Source organism: Leucopleurus acutus (genome assembly GCF_964270905.1).
Source record: "Leucopleurus acutus genome assembly, chromosome: 3".
Classification (NCBI taxonomy): Eukaryota; Metazoa; Chordata; class Mammalia; order Artiodactyla; family Delphinidae; genus Leucopleurus; species Leucopleurus acutus.
The window spans coordinates 117514170-117534377 of NC_139145.1; the positions used below are offsets into that span (position 1 = coordinate 117514170).

The following is a 20208-nucleotide window of genomic DNA, read 5'->3' on the forward strand; positions in this document are numbered from 1 at the left end:
TGTATTTCCTTAGTTTGCTTTTGCATTTTGACTTTGATAGAGTTATAAAGATTTGCCACACTAACAAATAAGCGTCCTTCAATGCAGAGCTACTGTTTTATTTTATGATCCTTTTCTAAGTATAACATCTTTTTTAGATAAGCTCCTGATGGTTCTCTCTTGAAATTCAGTCTTTTTTTCCTCCTTTTTGTAAGTTGGCTGGAAGTTCTGTGGTATTGCTTTCATAAATCGTTCACAAATTTTTCTTGCTTTCTCCTTTTATTTAGACATTTACATTTACTAACAGATGGGCTGAATTTATGTGTTCTATTTCTAGGTTTTGATTTTTAAAAATTAAAAAATCAATGTAATTAAAAAATACATATTTGTATGTATATAAATTTATATATACAAATCAGGGCCCCGATCATATGCATATCAAGTTTTAAAGTTCTTAGCACCAAGATTTCAGATTACGGTAAAAAAGTAACTTCCTCTCATTATCATATCTTCGAAATTCATGAAAATATGTTTAACTATGTATAACTGTTACAGTATATGTTTGTCCTGTCTTTTTTGTGTTTATCTCATATTTCCATTAGATTTTCAGTTTCTGGTCTACTAATACTTTTGTTGTGTTAAAATAGATTTGATGAAGGTCACCTTCGAGAAAAGTAACTTTCATTTTTTCAATTTATTTTCTCCTGCCTTTCCATTTATACATTTTTTTAAAAATTAAAATTGAGGTTTTTTACAGATACAGCTGTACGGCTCTGCAATTTTTATTGTGGGTAAATACAAAGCAGGTAACTTTTAAGACAAGATAATCTTTACCAGCTTTATTTGTACCTCCTTTAAGAACTAGTAGATCAGTAGTTGACATAGCTCATAAGTTGTTTTTTTTTTTAACTTTTTCTCATGGAAATTTTCAAGAATACACAAATCAGGATGCTCTCCACAATGCATTTGATCAGTATGTCTCAAGTTTCTTTTAGTTTACATTAGTTTCCACTTTTTTCTTTAAACTCTATTCTGTATATATATTGAAGAAACTGAGTTATTCTCCATTTGGCCGGCCGCATACTTTAAACATCGTTTCACATGTTTGTCTAATAGGTAGATTTGGATCCAATTTTCTTGTTGCATTACATCAAACTACATACAATATCTGCTTGTCTTACTTTTAGTAAGATTGATAAGTCTGGGTATGCAGGCCTATCACAGAGGAGTGCATTTTAAAAAAACATAAATCAACAAAGCATTATTAAATATTTTATACCTTGGAAAAAAACCAGAAGTGAGTGCATATATTTACTGAAATATTCCTGCAGCAATGCTCATGGCAGCCCAAATGCCCATCAGCAATAGGTTGGTAAATAAACTGTATATGTGTATTGTGGAATACTACATAGCAATAAAAGGGAATAAATTAAATGATAGATGCAGCACTGCTTATGTTTCTCACAGAAATACTGTTGAGTGAAAAGAGTTGATGCAATAGAGAGCATACTATATGATTTCAGATATAAGAAGTTAAAAATGGGCAAAATTAATTTTTCATTTAAACATATTGTAAGGCCAGTGAAACAATGCTACCTATTAAAAAGTGCTTCTTTCTCCCATTGATTGAAATAGCTCTGTAATCATATATGCAATTTCTATAGGCATTAGGGTATATTTATCTTGCTCCATTGGTCTGTCTGTTTATATGCCTGTATCGCATAGAAGTTTTATATATGCTTGTATCATAGAAGTTTTATAACATGCTTTAATATCTTAGAGGGTTTGAACTTTTCTCCAATCATTGCTCTGCCTTTTTAGGATTTTTCTAGCTATTCTTATTTATTCTTTCAAATTCACTTTATAATCAACTTGTCTTGCTTCAGGAAACAATAATCCTGGAGATGTTTTCATTAGGATTGCATTAAATTAACAGATTATTTTGGAGGAAACTGCTACCTTAATGATGCAGAATCTTCCTTTCCAAGAACGTGGTTTGTCTTCCCTGTTGTTCACTTTGCTTCCTTCAGGCATGCTGTTTTATAGTTTTTCTTATATAAGTTTTATATTGTTTATTGTTAAATTTAAGTCTATTTTTATCTTTGCCATTGTTAATGGGGTTGTCTTTTCTATTTTTACTTCATTTTTTTCCATTTATTATTTCTCCTTACTGATTATTATTATATATATGAGGGCTTGATTTCTGTATGTAATTTTATGTCCTACCATTTTACTACATTTTCTTATTGTTTGGAATAATTTTTCCATTGATTCTTTTGGGTTTTTCAATAAAATTTATTATTTGCGAATTGAGGTTGAGATAGTCTCCCCTCACCCCAAGCCATGCACATCCCCAATTTTTATACCTCTAATTGCTTTCTCTTGTCTAATTGCATTAGCAAGTACCTATCTAATGTTATTTATTAGTTAAGTCCTTATTTTTCTTGACTTTAGTGAAAAAGTCTTTAGAGTTTTCCCCATTAAGGTGCTGGCTTTTTTTTTTTTTAACAGCTGTATACATGAGAGATACAGTTTACATACTGTAACATTTACCGATTACAGCTGTACAATTCCGTGGTTTTTTTTAGTAAATTTATAGGGTTGTGCAGCCATCACTACAATGTAGTTGTAAACATTTCTATCATTCTGAAAATTCCCGTGTGTCCTTTTACAATGACTTTTGTGTTGGGAGGTATATGAGGATATATTTGTATGTATGTGTGTTTATATCCTATACCTTATAAATATTTATTTTTATAATTTAGGGAATTATTCATTTTTAAAAATTGAAGTGTAGTGGATTTACAATATTAGTTTCAGGTGTACAACATAGTGATTCAATGTTTTTATAGATTATATGCCATTTAAAGTTATAAAATAATGGTTATATTTCCCTGTGCTGAACAATATATCCTTGTAAGCTTATTTTATACATTGTAGTTTGTACTTCTTAATCCCCTACCCTTGTCTTGCCCCTCTCTGTTTCTCTCTCCCCACTGGTAATGAACAGTTTGTTCTCTATATCTGTGAGTTTGTTTTGTTATGTTCATTTATTTGTTTTATTTTTTAGATTCCACATAAAAGTAATAACATGCAGTGTTTGTCTGACTTCTTTCACTAAGCATAATACTTTCTAGGTCTATCCATGTTGTTCTTTTTCTTTTATTCTTTAAAAGAAAAAATTTCATTCTTTTTTAATGGCTGAGTAGTATTTCATTGTGTATATATTAACACATCTTCTTTCTCCATTCATCTGTTGATGGACACTTAGTTTACTTCTGTATCTTAGCTATTGTAAATAGTGCTGCTATGAACAGTGGGGTGCATGAATCTTTTTGAATAACTGTTTTTGTTTTCTTTGGATATATGCCCAGGAGTGGGATTGCTGGAACATATGTTACTCCTATTTTTATTTTTTAATTATTTTTAATTATTATTATTTTTTTTGGCCGTGCTGCGAGGCGTGTGGGATCCTAGTTCCCCGATCAGGGATTGAACCCAGGCCCACGGCAGTGAAAGTGCCAAGTCCTAACCAGTGGACCACTAGGGAATTCCCTATTTTTTGTTTTCTTGAGAAACTTCCATATTGTTTTCCACATTGGCTGTACCAATTTACATTCCCACCAACAGTGTTCAAGGGTTCCCTTTTTTCCACACCCTCTCCAGCATTTGTTATTTGTGGGTTTTTTGATGATAACCATTCTGACATGTGAGGTGATATCTCATTGTGGTTTTGACTTGCATTTCTCTGATGATTAACGATGTGGAAGCATCTTTTCATGTGCTTGTTGGCCATCTGTATGTCTTCTTTGGAAAAATGACTATTCAGGTCTTCCGCCCGTGTTTTAATTGGTTGGGTTTTTTGATATTGAGTTGTATGAGCTGTTTATATATTTTGGATATTAACCCCTTATCAGTCATATCATTTGCAAATGTTTTCTCCCATTCAGTAGGTTGTCTTTGAATTTTGTTGATGGTTTCCTTTGCAATGAAAAAACTTTTCAGTTTAAGTAAGGTCCCATTTGTTTATTTTTGCTTTTGTTTCCTTTGCCCTAGTAGACAGATGCAAGAAAATATTTCTACGGTTTATGTCAAAGAGTATTCTGTCTATGTTTTCTTCTAGGACTTTTATGGTTTGCGGTCTTACATTTAGGTCTTTAATCCATATGGAGTTTATTTTTGTAAATGGTGTGAGAAAAATGTTCTAATTTCATTCTTTTACATGTAGTTGTTCGGTTTTTCCCAGCACTACTTATTGAAGAGGCTGTCTTTTGTCCGTTGTATATTCTTATCTCCTTTGTCATAGACTAATTGACCATAGGTGCATGTGCATTAATTCTTAATTCATTGCTTGTTTTTAATACAAGTGAGTGTTTAAGTTTTCTTTCTGACGTACATTTAGATTAGCAGGCTTAAGTTGTAGTCTGTCTTGGCATAGTGAAAAAGAAGTCTCCTTACAATAAAATGCTGCGCTATTACAATAAAAAGTTTTTTCTCAGTACAGGAAGATAGCCTTTCATGTTCTGAAACATTTTGTCCCATGTTTTTTGTTAAAGAGGATGGCTTTCCCTGTGGATATGCTGGATAATTGCAGTCATGAGGAAATGGAAAATTCTGCCGAAGATTACATGTCAGATCTCAGGTGTGGGGACCCTGAAAATCCTGAATGTTTTTCTCTTCTCAATATTACGGTAAGGCATCCTGCAGTGATTTATCGATCTTTTCAGTTGAGTTTATCCATGAAATCAGTATCCTTTTATTATCTTTTAAAGTGTTAACTAATCACTTTTGAAAATTTTATCAGAAGACTTTTCAGTAAAATGGATAAATATTGATTAGTTAGTACAGCAGCGTGATCAAGTTTTAAAAAGACTAACTTTACAGGCAGTTGCTTATTATTTGTATTGTGCCTTTAAAATTATATGTAAGTAGTTTACTAGTTTTGCTAAGACTGATTACCATATTTGAGCTAACCCAATTAAGTCTACTTTAGATTTGGAAATTGTTATTTTAGAAATTTTTTTAATAAAAAATGTCAGCAAAACACTACATTACACATTTTTGTGTCACAAATCTTCCTTTTCCCAAAATATTAAAATAAAATTTCTAATTAGTAAACTGAGATATATTTTGATAGATCATTAGACATGAAATTATTAGAATTCTAGTGTGAATTTGATGATAGGCAAATTCTCTAACCTCTTTAGGCCTCAGGTTTTTCTTCTGGAAGATGATGTTTATTCAAAGAATTCTTTAAAGTTTCTTCCAACATCAATAGTTTGTAATTCTCTGAATGGCAATATTGTGTGTAAGTAGGGAATTAGCGTTGGATTAATGAAAGCAGAAAAAATTTAAAGTATTGCATATATCTTACTGGAAAAATGAATTTACCCTAGTGGTTTTTACTAGAAAATGGAATTTTTTCTCCCTCAAGTGGTCTAAATAACAGATGATAAAGTTTAACAACTTTATGGATCATATCATGCTTTTGTTTTTATTCATATGCGTAGCTAGAGCGCAATAATATTTATTGAAATAGACTTTCATTTTTTCGCCTAAGTTAATAAAATTCCTGCAAAAGCGAAGTCTATCTGATTTGCTCTTTTTTTTTTTAAGACTAGAAATATCTCCTGTGAAATGAAATTATATAATTAGCGTTAACGTACGTTTGACATTTTGATAGAAGCATGGCGTTTTTGTGTGATGTTTTCTTACCAACTCTTCACTAATCTTTAATAAATTGTCGTTTCAGATTCCTATTAGCCTGTCAAATGTAGGCTATGTACCTCTCTATGGTGGAGATCAGACCCAGAAAGTTCTTGCTCTTTTTGCACCTGAGGACTCACTCACAGGTCTCTGTTTTCTTTAATATTTGTAAATTGAGGAATTTTTTTTCAAACAATTAGAAATTTATTGAAAGATAGCTACATGAAGGAATTTTTAAAAAGAAAACTTATTTCAAACTGTAAATTCAGGAAAATAAAATTCTCAGTTGCTTATAATTAAATGTTTAGTGAGTGAAATACAATAAAAATGGTATAAATGGGGCTGCCACATTGTATTGTAAACTATGGGTATATGTAAGGGTATCCTTGAAAACCTTACCGAATAGTAATATCGTGTACTTTAAGACTAAAATGTTAACAATCATTTATTTTCTTTTAGCTGTGGCACTTTACCTTGCTGATCAGTGGTGGGCTATTGATGATATTGTGAAAACATCTGTCCCTTCTAGAGAGGGACTTAAGCAGGTAACAAGATCCTGTAGTTTTAAAAGTGTTTAGGAGGCCATTTCACAATATGTTTCCCATAAACAGTGATAGTTTTTGAAGTTATTGAGCTTTTCTCCATTTTAGTATACCGGGTTGTATTAAACCCTTAGAGTTCCATTGTTAACGGTGAAACTGGCACTTAGATTGGGCTTCCTTGATTTTATGTGAAAGTGTCCGAGAATTGGGGGAGGAAAAATGAGTACCTGTGGTTTAGTTAAGCTGTAGTTACCCATATCAACTTTAGCTTCTGATTTTTCTTTTTGGGTGGGAAAAAGCTTATTATCTCTGTGTGGTTGCCTAAGTTCTTTGTCTCTAGGAGAGACTGACCAGTAAACTTGCTTATCAGTAGGGCCATTTTGGGTGGTCTGTTCAGTGTTCCAAACAGTGTAGTGGAAGGGAGGTCCACAGCAGCATGCTGTAAAACTGGGTCCTTTATTCTGTCTTAGTCACCATTTTATCAGTTACTTAGAAGAAGACATAGTTGGCATACTTATCAATTCTGCATGCCACAGTGCTGAATGGGAGAACTCATCCATAAAGGCAGAATTAAGAAACAAAGAGAAAGATCTAACATGATGAAAATAAATTAGTGAGAAAGGTAAAGTAGTATCTGTGGGTTCAAAAATTTAACTCTACTGTATACCATGAAGACCATACTAAAACAGCAGCACTTATGAAAAAGATTGGGCTTTAGTTAATTAGAAGTAAAATCAAAGCAAAAAAGCTAATAAAAACCTTAAGTTTATACAGAAAAGCCCCATTATCTTATCAATATCTTCGATGTTTATACCTGTAATATCTGCATGCCCAACGTGAAGAGAAAGAAAAAAGGTTAGGGATCTGAAGCAATTTGAAGGGAGAAGACTGAAATGGCAAGAGTACCCCAAATCATATTAGATTAGTCTTTTCCTCTGTTTAGCTTTGATAGGAAATTTAAGAGAATATCATGGCTGTCTTCAAATATTTGTAGACTATGTGATCCAGAATATCAAAGTATAGTCTTTGGGAAAGAGATTTCAGCTCAGTATCAGAAAGAATTTCATTCTGGTCAGAGCTGTTCAAGGAAGGTGTGGGATACCCTGTAAGCTGGAGAGCTTTGTCATTTCATGTGGTGTTCGGTATTGGAAATTCCTTACCGGGGAGGTTTTTGAGAGTAGTGTGTGTATGCCTAATGCGTTTTCTCTCCTCTCGCCTAATTAGAGGACATTCTTGTTTTTCTTTAAGGAGACTTGGGCTGGGGTAGGGGGGATAGATTTCATGGATAGACTCTTGTTTTTAGCAGTGACAGATGTCTCTGGGGAAAACCCCACTGTTCCATGTCAGGCAATTGGTGAGGGTGTCCCTGTGACCGTGCAGACCTGCCTGTAGGAAGTGAGGTTGTTTCCATTCTGTGATTGCCCCAAGTTTTGCTTTCATCAGACTGCCCTGGTGCCCCTGTCATTGCCTATCTGGTCTGGCAGAGGGTTATGTGTGTATGTGTGTAGGGGGAGACAGGTATTCCTTATAGTTCAACAACAAAGACATGACTGTTAAATGACCATTTTACCTAGAAAGATGAGAGAGATTCCTTTCCCAAGAGCATAATTATGGCTTTGCTCATCAAATGAGATAATCATTGTTTTTAAAGTCTTCAGGGCATAACACGAAGCTTTTTTCACTTTCTTTTCCCTCTTTCTTTTTTTTTTTTTTAATGTGTAGGCTGGAATGGGGGGAAAAGAAGCACTAGAAATGGTGGGGGGCAGCAGTTAGAGTGGGGGAGACCTGGGATCTGGGCAGCTGGAAGCAGAAAGAGCACTGACTGCTAACGTGGAGATGCTGGGGATTGGTATATTGGAAACCTGTTTTGCCTGTTTTAGAATTTTGCTGAGAGGCATTAATTATTTCATGCATAATTTGTGTCCATAGAAATGGATTGTTATTGGTATGAATGACTGGTCTCATCTTTGTGATAATAAAATGGTTTACAAATCATTCGGAATGTATTCAAATTGCCTTGAATGTCAGTACAAGGTATGGAAGCAGGGAGCAAGGTAAACTACATCTCTGAGTTGATGCTAACTGTTGTGCCTGGTGTCTCATCTCTTTGTAGGTGAGAACTCTTGGGGAGAGAGTGGTTCTGTATGTTCTGAATCGAATTATTTATAGAAAGCAGGAAATGGAGAGAAATGAGATCCCATTCCTGTGTCATAGCAGTACTGATTATGCTAAGATTCTGTGGAAGAAAGGAGAGGCCATTGGGTTTTATTCAGTTAAGCCTACAGGTGAGTCTTTAAAAGTTATTTAAAATATATATGATGTAAACCCACTTTTTGGACCCCAACTGTATCAATGTCCCTTTTAAATTAGTATCTAGAGTACGAATTGAGATGATTTTACTCAGTATTTCTTGGGAGTACTTTGATTCTATGTAAGTGAGGATTGGTTAGGAAAGTCTTTTGAAAAAAAAGTAAACATTTAACAGAGTGGAAAATTTCTCCACGTATGTGGACAGAGAGTTGTATGTTGAGCCTTGTCTTCTTTCCCTCTCGTTTCCTTCCCTTTATTTAAAGGTCTTTGTTTTACTTTGAGTCCTGCTGCTGTCACTATTACTGGCTCGTTTTAAATCCCCTGTCTACCTGTGGACCAAATGCGTAGCCTTTTTCTTCTAGTGTAGCTGATTCAGCCTGATATAGTAAAGCAGCTAAAGCAGAGTACTTTAATATATTTAGAGAATCCAAACAGCTTTGAAATAGTCAATCTTGTAAAGTTTTTATTTCTGATCCTAAGACCCAACTATACCCTTTTCCTGAAAGACTAGTGCAGCTTCATCTTGCTTTACCTGTTTTCCTGTTCATTCAGTTTCCTAGAGCTACTGGAGCCAGAAAAATCAAACCTGCTTACTCCATGTACACATATACCCCACACCTTACAACCACTACACAACAAAGGCAGCCTTGTTCTGTACCTTGGCCAAAACACCTTTCACAGAGAGTACTCACATTATTTTTGTCTTTTTAATATTTCACACTTGCCAAATTTAGCTCTTGTGGTCAGATGCAGTCTAAAGATAATACCAAATTTCCTGCTAATTTGAAGGACAGTTGTGACTAATACCTTAATAGTATAATTAGTACACATTTATGATGAGAACATCAGTCATGATGAGTAGGATGAGTACATATAGTCAGTAAAAGGAAGGTCACTTTTTCTCAATAAAAAAACTATGATCTATAGTTTTAAATGTTTTTGCTGTTTAGTAAATACTTTAACTCTCCCTTAATATGCTATTTTATTCTTGTATAAATTTGAAGTAGAACCAGTAATTTACGCAACTTCAGAAAGATATCATCATACAGAGGCAGAATAATAATGTTTGTTAAATGGAAGCTTAGTGCTGCATTGCATAAAAGGCATCACTTTATTGTTTTTAAAATGTTTTCATAAGTTTGAGGCTGGAATATGGTTTAATTACTTTATGCTTTATTTTATACAAGTAATTCCTATGGAATTGGAGGCTTTTTGCTGCTCACGCTGGCTGCAGCGGGGTTTCCTACTTGAAAGTAGCTCATAGACATTTGAAGTACATAAGAGTTTATGCCTTCTCATTTAGAGCATCTGTAGATGAAAGACATACAGTTAAGAAAGGACATAGCATTCCCCCCTCAGTATTTCTGATCAGTATTTGATTCCAGGCATTGGCTCCTCTTTGCTTTCTGTGTTTTGGGGACTCCTCCACTCCTTTGGGACCTGGCTTCTATTTTTACTTTTTCTGTTAGTCAACTCAGTTTTATATGCTGGAGCTTCCAAGTACTACTTGTCTACCCCTTTTAGCACTTTCCATACTTCTCTACTAATTGCCTTACTTCCTTACTATTTATTTCAGTGTTTTCCTGCTTTAAGCTCTGGCTCTCATCTGCCAGAGAACAATGGCATTAGATGTGCTTATGCTAGCCTTTGGATCAGTAACCATCTAATTCAGTCTGGCAGTGTTTTTTTCTACAAAGTAAACCCAAACGTAAAATAATTTGAAAAAATTGTCCAAAACAAATACTGAAACACTTTGTGATAGAAGTATTCCTAATGTACATATCAGGAAAAAACTGTACCAGAAGCAAAAAGATAAAATCTTTATTAAATACATTTGTAGTTGAATAAAAACCTTGTGATATCACTTATTATTTATGATTTTTTTTTTTTTTTTTTTTTTTTTTTTTTTTTTTTTGCGATACGCGGGCCTCTCACTGTTGTGGCCTCTCCCGTCGCGGAGCACAGGCTCCAGACGCGCAGGCTCAGCGGCCATGGCTCACGGGCCCAGCCGCTCCACGGCATGTGGGATCTTCCCGGACCGGGGCACAAACCCATGTCCCCTGCATCGGCAGGCAGACTCTCAACCACTGCGCCACCAGGGAAGCCCTATTTATGATTTTTAAAAATAAAATAGCAAATCAGTATATAGGGATATTAGTTGGAACATAAATATAGCCTTGATATATAAGAGGCTTTTTGTTTATATGTATATATATAAACAAATATATATATTTGTTTATGAGGTCAAATCCTATTATAGTATAATGAAATTCAAGAAAGTATATAAATTTTTTTTTGCCCGAAATAAAGAGATTACTATGAGGGATGTGTAGTTTGTTTGTTTCTTGGGTTAGGTAGATGTCAGATCATTAAAAATAGTTTTTAACAGTAGGCCATTGTGTAATATCTGGTACATAACTCTAAAGGGAACTTGCAGAATTGAGTAACATCACTATAATAAGATTTTCTGGTCCCTTCTATGGTTATTAAGCATTTTAATCTATAAAAATAAAAAATAGGAACAGGATTAATGCTGAACCTTGTCACATTCTGGTAGTAATATTTGTTCATGGACTCATAAACTGAAAAAAAAAAAAAAGGTAAGCTCCATGTATTTCGTTGAGATGTATTTTCAATAAAACTTTATTTTTTGCTGAATAATTAGTTTTCCCAATGTATAATAGTTTTCCAAATGTATAATATACTTGTGTTTTGATCCATCATATACTAATATTAATTATAATGATAACTCAGAATTTCTTTTGAATTGATACTTAGAATCTTATGGTCACAAGAAACTTAAAAAATGTATATTTTTATATACAGATACGTTTTTGCAGAGAAGAATGATTAGATAATCAATATATAATCCAAGTATAAAAATATATTACATTAGAGTAATAGTCTGTAGTATAAATATAATAGAAATAGAAGGTCAGGGGTGGAGAAGGAACAATGTAAGCTTTTTGAGTGTTAAGAGTGGTTAGTTCAATAGTAAAGGAACAGGTTGTTCAATGGATGATGACAGTTATCAAATCAAATTGATAATAGTTTTTAGGGTCCATTTGATGCATTTAAAAGAGTAGTGATATAGTGTTTTTCTTTAATCAATATTGTTTAATTGAAAAGGGAAACATAGTAAATTTACATAGCAAATCCTGGCAGACACCATGTTAACTAATAGATCATGGTTAACATCACCAGCAATGAGACACATCACCATCAGAGACCCCAATTTATGATGTAGTGAGAAGGACATAACGTCATTTCTGAGGTATTTTTGCCCAAACTGCATAACCTCAATTTTATCTTGAGAAAAACATTAGACAAAGCCAAATTGAAGGTTATTTTACAAAATAACTGATCAGTAACCTCCAAAAGTATCAAGATCATGAAAGACAGGGAAAGGTGGAGGAATTATCAAAGATCAGAGTTGGGACATTAAACTAAATACCATATGGAATCTTTGATTGGATTCTGAAACAGAAAAATTAGTAGAAAAACTGGCAGAGTTTGAATAAGGCCTGTAGTTTAGCTAATAGTATTTTATTAATGTTGGTTTTGTGGTTTTGATAACAGTACTCTGGCTATGTAAGATGTTAATATTAGGGGAATCTGGGTGAAGGGTATGTGGGAACTCTTTGTATATTTTTGCAACTTTTCTGTAAGTCTAAAGTTATTTTTATGATAAATAGTTGTTAAAAAGTTAATGTTATAAGATGTTAGAAATTACATTCTTTGTAATTATTGAAACTTAAGATGGAAATTTTAAATGTTACCAAAATGTGTGAATACATGCCATCTATTTCAATATTATTTAATGGTTACATGAGCAAAAAAGTACTCTTTGAGGAATTTGACTGGGCCAAGAGAAAAAATATTCTAAAAATACCAGTATAAATGGTTCCCCTGGGAAAGGTTCCAGTCATTGTCAGCAATCCCCACCTCGCACACTGATCAACTTTTTAATGTCTCGTTCTTTTTTTTTTTAAAATATTCATTTATTTATTTGGCTGAGTCAGGTCTTAGTTGCAGCACATAGGATCTTTGTTGCAGCACGTGGGATCTTTTGTTGTGGTGCACGGGCTTCTCTAGTTGCGGCATGCAGGCTTTCTCTAGTTGTGGCGTGTGGGCTCAGTAGTTGCAGCACACAGGCTCTCTACTTGTGGTGTGTGGGCTCAGTAGTTGTGGCTTGCGGGCTCTCTAGTTGTGGTGCACAGGCTCAGCAGTTGTGGCGTGCGGGCTCTCTAGTTGTGGTGTGCATGCCTAGTAGTTGTGGTGCACGGGCTCAGTAGTTGCGGCACTTGGGCTGTCTAATATGGTGCACAGGCTTAGTAGTTGCAGCACATGGGCTCTCTAGTTGTGGTGCGTGGGCTCAGTAGTTGTGGTGTGCGGACTTAGTTGCCCTGTAGTATGTGGGATCTTAGTTCCCCAACTGGGGATCGAACCCGTATCACCTGCATTGGAAGGCGGATTCTTAACCACTGGACCATCAGGGAAGTCTCTAATGTTTCATTCTTAACTATGAACAAATAGCTAAGTTAGGAAAAGTCACTGATATGAAAGATGGAGATCAAAACCAAAAAAGAATAAAAGCAATTTGGAAGAGACAGACAATGCAAAAACGAACAAAACAACTCAATATTTGTGGAACGTAAGAGTAGTTAGTACATTCATAATGGGAACAAGATATATTAAAAGAATATCCATAGAGTTCTTGGAAATTAAAGACTCAGTATAAGGGAGATAAAGTTGATGTTGATTAGAAAGGAGAACAATCATAACAACAACAAACCCTAAATGATGGAAAATAGGAAAGAAAAGATAAAATTAGAGGAGCAGTCTGCATAATAGATGTTTCAGAAGGAGAGAACAGAGAAACTGGAGGGGAAGAAATCACCAATGAAGTAGTTCAAGAAAAGTCTCAGAATTATAGAACATGTATTTCCAAGTTAAAAAGGCCCATTGAACATCCATCGCAATGAATGAATTAAAATAGGCCCACGCTGAGGTAGATTGTTGCAAAATTTCGGAACATCTGGGATAGAGAAAAGATTCTGTAATCCTCTACAGAGTGAGAGGGGGAATTTATACAGAGGATCAAGAATCATAATGATTAGATTTCTCAAAAGCAGCACTGCACTGAACACTAGAAGTGGAACAGTGCCTCTAAGATACTGGGAGAAAGTGATTTCCAATATAATTCTATGCCCAAATAATGAATGAAGTATGAGAGTGACAGAAGGAAATTTCTACATGGTTAATTTAAAAAAAATTTATTTTTATTTTTATTTTTTTACCTCTCATGCATCATTTTTCAGGAAGCTAACAGAATTTATGCTCTACTAAAATAAGGAAGTAAGTCAGGAAAGAATGATACCAGATCAGGAAAATAAGGAGAGAAATATCCCCGCATCACAGCTGTTTGATAGTTCTGAGGCTTCTCTGTCCAGATTGGTAGCCACTAGCTTTATGTGACTATTTAAATGAAAATTAATTAAAATGAAATAAAATTTAAAATTCAGTTTCTCAGTCATACTAGCCACTGTGTAAGTGTTCAGTAGCCACATGTGGCTAGTGGCTACCACATTGAACAGAGAGAGATAGAACATTTCCATCAATGCAGAAAGTTCTTTTGGACAGCACTTTTCTAGAGATTGACTAATCTAGATTGTAGTAAGTCAGAAAGCTCTGGGTCATTGATTCAAGAATATGGAATACCTGATGTGTTTGCATTTACCAACGTAAGTGTTACAGTTGTGGGAGACTGGGGGGTAAGTTAGAGGTAAATACTAAATAAAGAGTGATAAACCATTATTAAGGCAAATCAAAAAGCAGTGCAGGAAAAAAAAAAAGCAGTGCAGGAAAAGGAAAACAATCATGATATACTACGTGGCTCAGTTATCAAAAGTGTGTGTGTGTGTGTGTGTGTGTGTGTGTGTGTGTGTGTGTAATGTAAATGCTGAAAATTGACCTAGCCAAAATTATAAATTACTGTATTGGGGTAATAGGGCGGGGCATGTAGAGGAAGTATGGTGATGGTGTATTGGGAGTAGGGTATGTACATGTATATAGAAGCTAAATTCTCATCTTCCATACTGGGAAGCCAGCTGATTATGCCTAAAATGGAAAAAGCAAGAAGTAGTAAGTTACTTAGAGTTATGGGGGTTAATACCGAAAAAGACCAAAGTGTGCGTTTCTGGGGGATGGAAAGTGTGTTTGTATGTGTGGATCAGGGAGGCAGTCACAGGACGTTTTTTTCCCCAACAAATCTTAGAGGACTGTTGTACGCTAACAATGTACATGTAAAACTTTGATTAAAAGTAAGAAGTAAACATGATCAGAGAAGGAACTATTCCCAGGGTCTGATCAGTGTCTACCGCAAAACTAGATGAAGTTTATAAATCCTCACAGGGCCTATGATGATCACGTCCCCCTGTTAAAAGGGCTGTGCTAACTAGAAAACTGCTAAGGAAAAAAATCTCGTACAGGTATGAAAAATAAGAAAACCACTTGTTAATTCAGTGGAAGTTCTGTTAACTGTCCTATGTCAAAAAATACAAAAGATATAAATGTGTATAAATCAGATATCACATTTTAGTGTAGACAAGCTGAGAAAAAAACAAAATGGAGGCCACTATCATTAGGTACTATTTTGGACTTTTTTTTTTTTTTTTTTTTTTTTTTTTTTTTTTGCGGTACGCGGGCCCCTCACTGTTGTGGTCCCTCCCGTTGCGGAGCACAGGCTCCGGACGCGCAGGCTCAGGGGCCATGGCTTATGGGCCCAGCCGCTCCGCGGCATGTGGGATCTTCCCGGACTGGGGCACGAACCCGTGTCCCCTGCATTGGCAGGTGGACTCTCAACCACTGCACCACCAGGGAAGCCCTGGAAATATTATTTGGCCTCAACTGTGAATCACCCTGGTCCAGTTTGAAGACTCATGTTTTGGAAAAGCACAAGAACCATATGGCAGAAGCAGAATCTAATCAACAACTACTTTAAAATCAGTTTTGTTGATTCACTTCTAAAGGGAATTATGATCAATACCAGGAGACATAGTTTTGGTTTTTGTAATTTCCATTTGAAATAATTTATAGTGGAAGCATTCTTTCCTCTCTTCATTTGCTAGTTAGCTTTCCTTATGACTTTCCAACTTTTTTACTGAGAGCTATAGCTATGATCTTACCTCCTCTTTTGGGCAGATCACTCATTTTCTGTTCACTGAAATTCAGATATCTGGCCCTTCTGTTTTAAGATTATTTAAGGAATAACAAAACTGTGATATAAAATGATAAGTATTGATAATACATATAGCTAAAGGCAAAACATAGTGGAAGTTTGTGTTTGAGAAGGGTTGAGGTTATATTTTAGGGCGTTGAGACTGTCTAGGCTTAATCCTTTTCTTAAGGTGGTGAGCAAAGGCATGGGGGAGTCCCACTGTACTCTGTGGCTGCCTGAAATGTATCATTGGGAAATGAGGTGGGTACTTTGTTTTCAGGTCAAGTTTAGCCATCTTAAAAAGCATATACTTCCCAATAAGGTTTCTGTTTATTGGGGAGGTAGGGCTGATTCCATTCTCAGTAGAGACACAAAAATGACTGGTCATGGGGTGAGCCTTCAAAGCACCAAAAGTCTAGTGGATGAGACAGAAAACTAGTTACCTAATCAAAATTCAGTTTGATAAGTACTGTATTTGAGGTATCAACAGTAGTAGTCATGGAAGAATGGGGCAGGTAATTTTGCCTGGAGGAAGGTGTCACTGAGAAAGAGATATTTAAAAGTGGCTTTGAAGGATAAGTAGGATGTCAGTAGGCAGAGAAGGGGAAAGAGAAGGAAAATTCTTAGTAAACAGATGAATGGAATATAAATATGAAAGAAGGAACAGAATCATGGAAGTTCAAAGTGTATTTATACCACCACCTTGAGCAAGCTGGTGGGACTAAAAGGATTGTAGGATGGGGAGAGGTAAAGATGGAGGTCCCCTTGTGAAGGTTCTTAAATGCCATACTAAACATTGGAACTTCATCTTATTGGCACGAAGTGATCAAAGAATTTTATTTAAGGGCATCATGGTTAAATATTTTAGGGAGATAATTTTTGTAGCACTTGGTGATGGATAAAGAAATTGTGTTCTGAAGTCAGGGACTTCGATTAAAAGAGCTATTTCAGTCATCCAGGTGAAGGAAGGACCAATGCTAGGAAAGAGGCAATAGGGATAAAGAAGGAAACAGATTTGAGGGAGATTTCTGGATGGACAGAGTGAGGTGACTGCAGTGCGTGTGTGTGGGAAGGGGAGGGGAGGAACCAGTGATGAATCTTGAGGGTTTTGACTCAGGTGCCTAGGTGGGAAGCTGTTAACTAAAATTGGGAATATACGAGCAGTGGATTTGGTAATACTTGAGTTCAGTTTTGATATGTAAAGTTCAGTGTTCCTATGGGACATATAAGAGATATGTAGTTAGAAATGTAAGGTGGACCACATGGGGGAGTAGTTAGAAATGTAAGGTGGACCACATGGGGGAGATGTGGATATTTGTGTGGGCCACAGAAGTTAGTGTAATCTTAAAATGTGAATGAGGTCAGTCAAAACTATTGTATAACATGAGTAGGTGTATTTGTCAATATTGGTGTTAGGCTATAAGTTACTGAAAATAGCCTGAGATAAGCAAACATAACTGTGAAAGGAGTCTGCCAGCAAAAGGTACTATCTGCTGAGATGCAAAGTTGATTTCCTGAAAGTTGAAAAGGAAGTGTTAATCTACTGGGAGAAAAGAGAAAGCAGAAAGTTAGCTGAGGCTGCTAGCTGTCTACCAAATATTTGTGCTTCCTCTTCTGTATTCTTGTCATTGGCCAGCAACTGTCCAGTCAGGGATTATGTTTTTCAGTTGCTTTCACAAGTAGGTGGGGCTGTGTGACTAATTCTTCCCTTGGTAATGAGAGAAATGATATGTATGACATCAGAGCAGAGTGGTTAAGATGCATTCCTTTTCCTCATCTGTCTGCTAAATGCAAAAGATTCTGAAGAGCTAGGGGATGGAGAAGCCACAAGATAGAAGGAACGTGAGTTCCTGTGTTACTGTGAGGGCCCCCAGTGAACCGTGCTTCCAGTATTTATGTCCTTGTGTAGCCTGCTTGAATCTGTTGGCCCTGTGACTTGCTTTAACCAGTAGACTGCAGCACAAGTGACACTGTCCTAAACCTTAAGAAGCCTGGTAGCCTCCACTTTGGTACTCTTAGAGACTAGTCACCATGGAAGAAACACACCTACCTCAAGACCGCCACGTGGTCAGGAAGCTCAAGCAACTACATTGAACTGAGGTGCCCAGCTGGCAAGGCCAGCTGCAATTCCAGTCAGCAGCCGGCTAGCTACTGCTGTGGGAGTGAAGCCATTTGGACCTTTAGCTGTGCCGGTGGCCCATCTGATACCATATGAGAGTTGTGATAAATAATGAAATAATAAATTTTGTTTTAAGCCAGTACATTTTGGGCTGGTTTGTTAGGCAACAATAGGTAACTGAAAAAGTTCTTGGATGATTGTGAGTCAGAAAGCCGTCCACTACCCAGCAACAGCTATGTGAGACTATTACTTAAACAAAAATGGAACTTTTTAATGTTAAGCTTTCCAGATTTGGTTTGTTAAAACAGCTAACGTTATGTTAACCAATTTATAAAGCATGACGACTGTAACGAGAGTACTTGCCTAGTGGTGTATGACAAGATCTCTCCTGTAAAGATAATCACATTATTTGTTTAGAATTCACTTTATGTTGTGTTCTGTGGAGACAGTCACACATTGATGGCTTTATGAAGGTTTTATGAAGGTCAGGAAAGACACATTACTGGTTGGACAAAGAAGAAATGGTAATTCCATGAAAAGAGAGAGTTATTCAGTTGCAGCAGAATAGCTGTTCTTGAATGTGATGCGTAGATCCTGAATGGTACTGTTGAAATTTATTCATTTATTCAAAAGTTATTTTTTGTGCCATATTGATAGGGAAGGAGAGGGAAAGGGGAGGAGAGTGAATAGAAGAAGGAGCAAGATGGAGAAATTGAGAGATAGTAATACAATTTTTGTAAGTAAACTGTCATCACAGAACCTACATTTAAGAGGAGGAGATAGCAATGAATAGACAAATAGGCGATATGCTCTCAGGTCTGTGAAGAAAAAGTAGATTAAAAGAATAGAGAGTGTGTGTTGGGGGGTACTATCTTAAATAGAGTGGTCGGAGAAGCACCTCTGAAGGAAGTGAGGGAATGATGAGATATGTGAAGTTTCAAGAGAAGAGGTATTCAGGCAAAGAACTGAAAGGCAAAGGCCATGAGGCAGAAGAAAGTTCAGGGTGTTTCAGAAAGAACAAGAAGGCCAGTGTGGCCAGAGTAGAGGGAGTGAGTGATATGGGGATGGAGAGAGACCGGCACATATCCTGACATGTCCAGTAGGCCAAGGAAAGAGTCTAAATTTCACTCTGTGGGTGATAGGAATCCAGTGGAGGATTTTAAGCATGGGCATGACACAATCTGATTGGCCTTTTAAAAAAGGTAGCTCTGTTGTGTAGAAAACCAGAAAGAGAGGTGGCAGGGTTAGGAGCTACGTTAGTTAAGAGGTTATTATTGCAGAAAACCCTGGTGAGAGGTGATGGTGGCTCGGGCAAGGAAGAAGGAGGTAGGAGTCACCATAATTGAGATAAATTATGAAGTTATTGCTGCAGTGTTTCTGATGGATTGTACATGGCCTATGAAGGAAGAGTCAGGGATGAGATCTCTTGTTTTGCTCTGAGCCACTGGTAGAATGGTGATGAGATTTACTGAAAAATCAGTAAACAGGAGGGGAGAAGCAGGTTTGGGGAGTATATGAAAAACCTAATTATAAATGGTTTATTGGAGTCACATGTATAAATTTTGTTTATTTACATTTTTACAGCTTTATTAAGGTTTATTTATATAGCATACAATTCACACATGTAAAGTATACAGTTCAATTTTTTTTAGTATATTCACAGAATTGTACAACTTTCACTGTAACCAATTTTCGATCGCTTTCGTCACCACAAAAAAAACCCTGCCCTGTACTCGTTAACAGTCACTCTCCATTCCCTCCCCGCCCTCGGTACCTGGCTCTAGGTGACCACTAATCTGCTTATAGATTTCTGTCCCTGTAGATTTGCCTGTTCTGGACATTTCATGTAAATGAAATCATACAATCAGAATAGTTTTTTGCATCTGACTTCTTTTGTTTAGCATACTGTTTTCAGGTTTCATCCATTCTTGAATCAGCACTTCATTCCTTTTTATGGCCAAATAGTATTCCCTTGTATGGATATTCTAATATTGTCTTTTATCATTTGATGGACTTTTGAGTTGTTTTTATGATTTTGCCATTATGAATAATGCTGCTATGAAGATTTGTGTACAGGTTTTTATTTTTCGTGGTTATATACCTAAGAGTGGAATTCCAGGTTCATATGGTAACTCTAAATTTAGCCTTTTGAGGAACTATCAGACTGTTTTCTAAAGCAACCGCACTGTTTTACATTCCCACCAGCGATGTACCAGGACTGCAGTTTCTGCACATCCTTGCCGATACTTTTTTAAATGCTTTCAGGGAATATTTAATGACATGGGAAAATAGACTATTTAAGAAAAAGTAAACATGATATAAAGCAATGATTC

General features: G+C 35.9%; 1 protein-coding gene across 3 annotated transcripts in view; it reads left to right on the top strand.

Annotated features, from left to right (window-relative positions):
- Positions 1-4538: 4538 nt before the first annotated feature.
- Positions 4539-20208, top strand: part of FAM169A (family with sequence similarity 169 member A) — a gene marked incomplete at both ends in the record, with an annotated part of 42790 nt that continues 27120 nt past the window's right edge. For 2 of the 3 annotated variants that reach the window (XM_082834882.1, XM_082834883.1), the window contains 4 exons: positions 4539-4670; positions 5732-5831; positions 6145-6230; positions 8341-8512. In XM_082834882.1, coding sequence (XP_082691008.1) covers positions 4539-4670; positions 5732-5831; positions 6145-6230; positions 8341-8512 — 490 coding nt within the window. The remainder of the gene's footprint in view (positions 4671-5731; positions 5832-6144; positions 6231-8340; positions 8513-20208) is intronic. The other variant, XM_082834884.1, reaches the window with a different exon arrangement.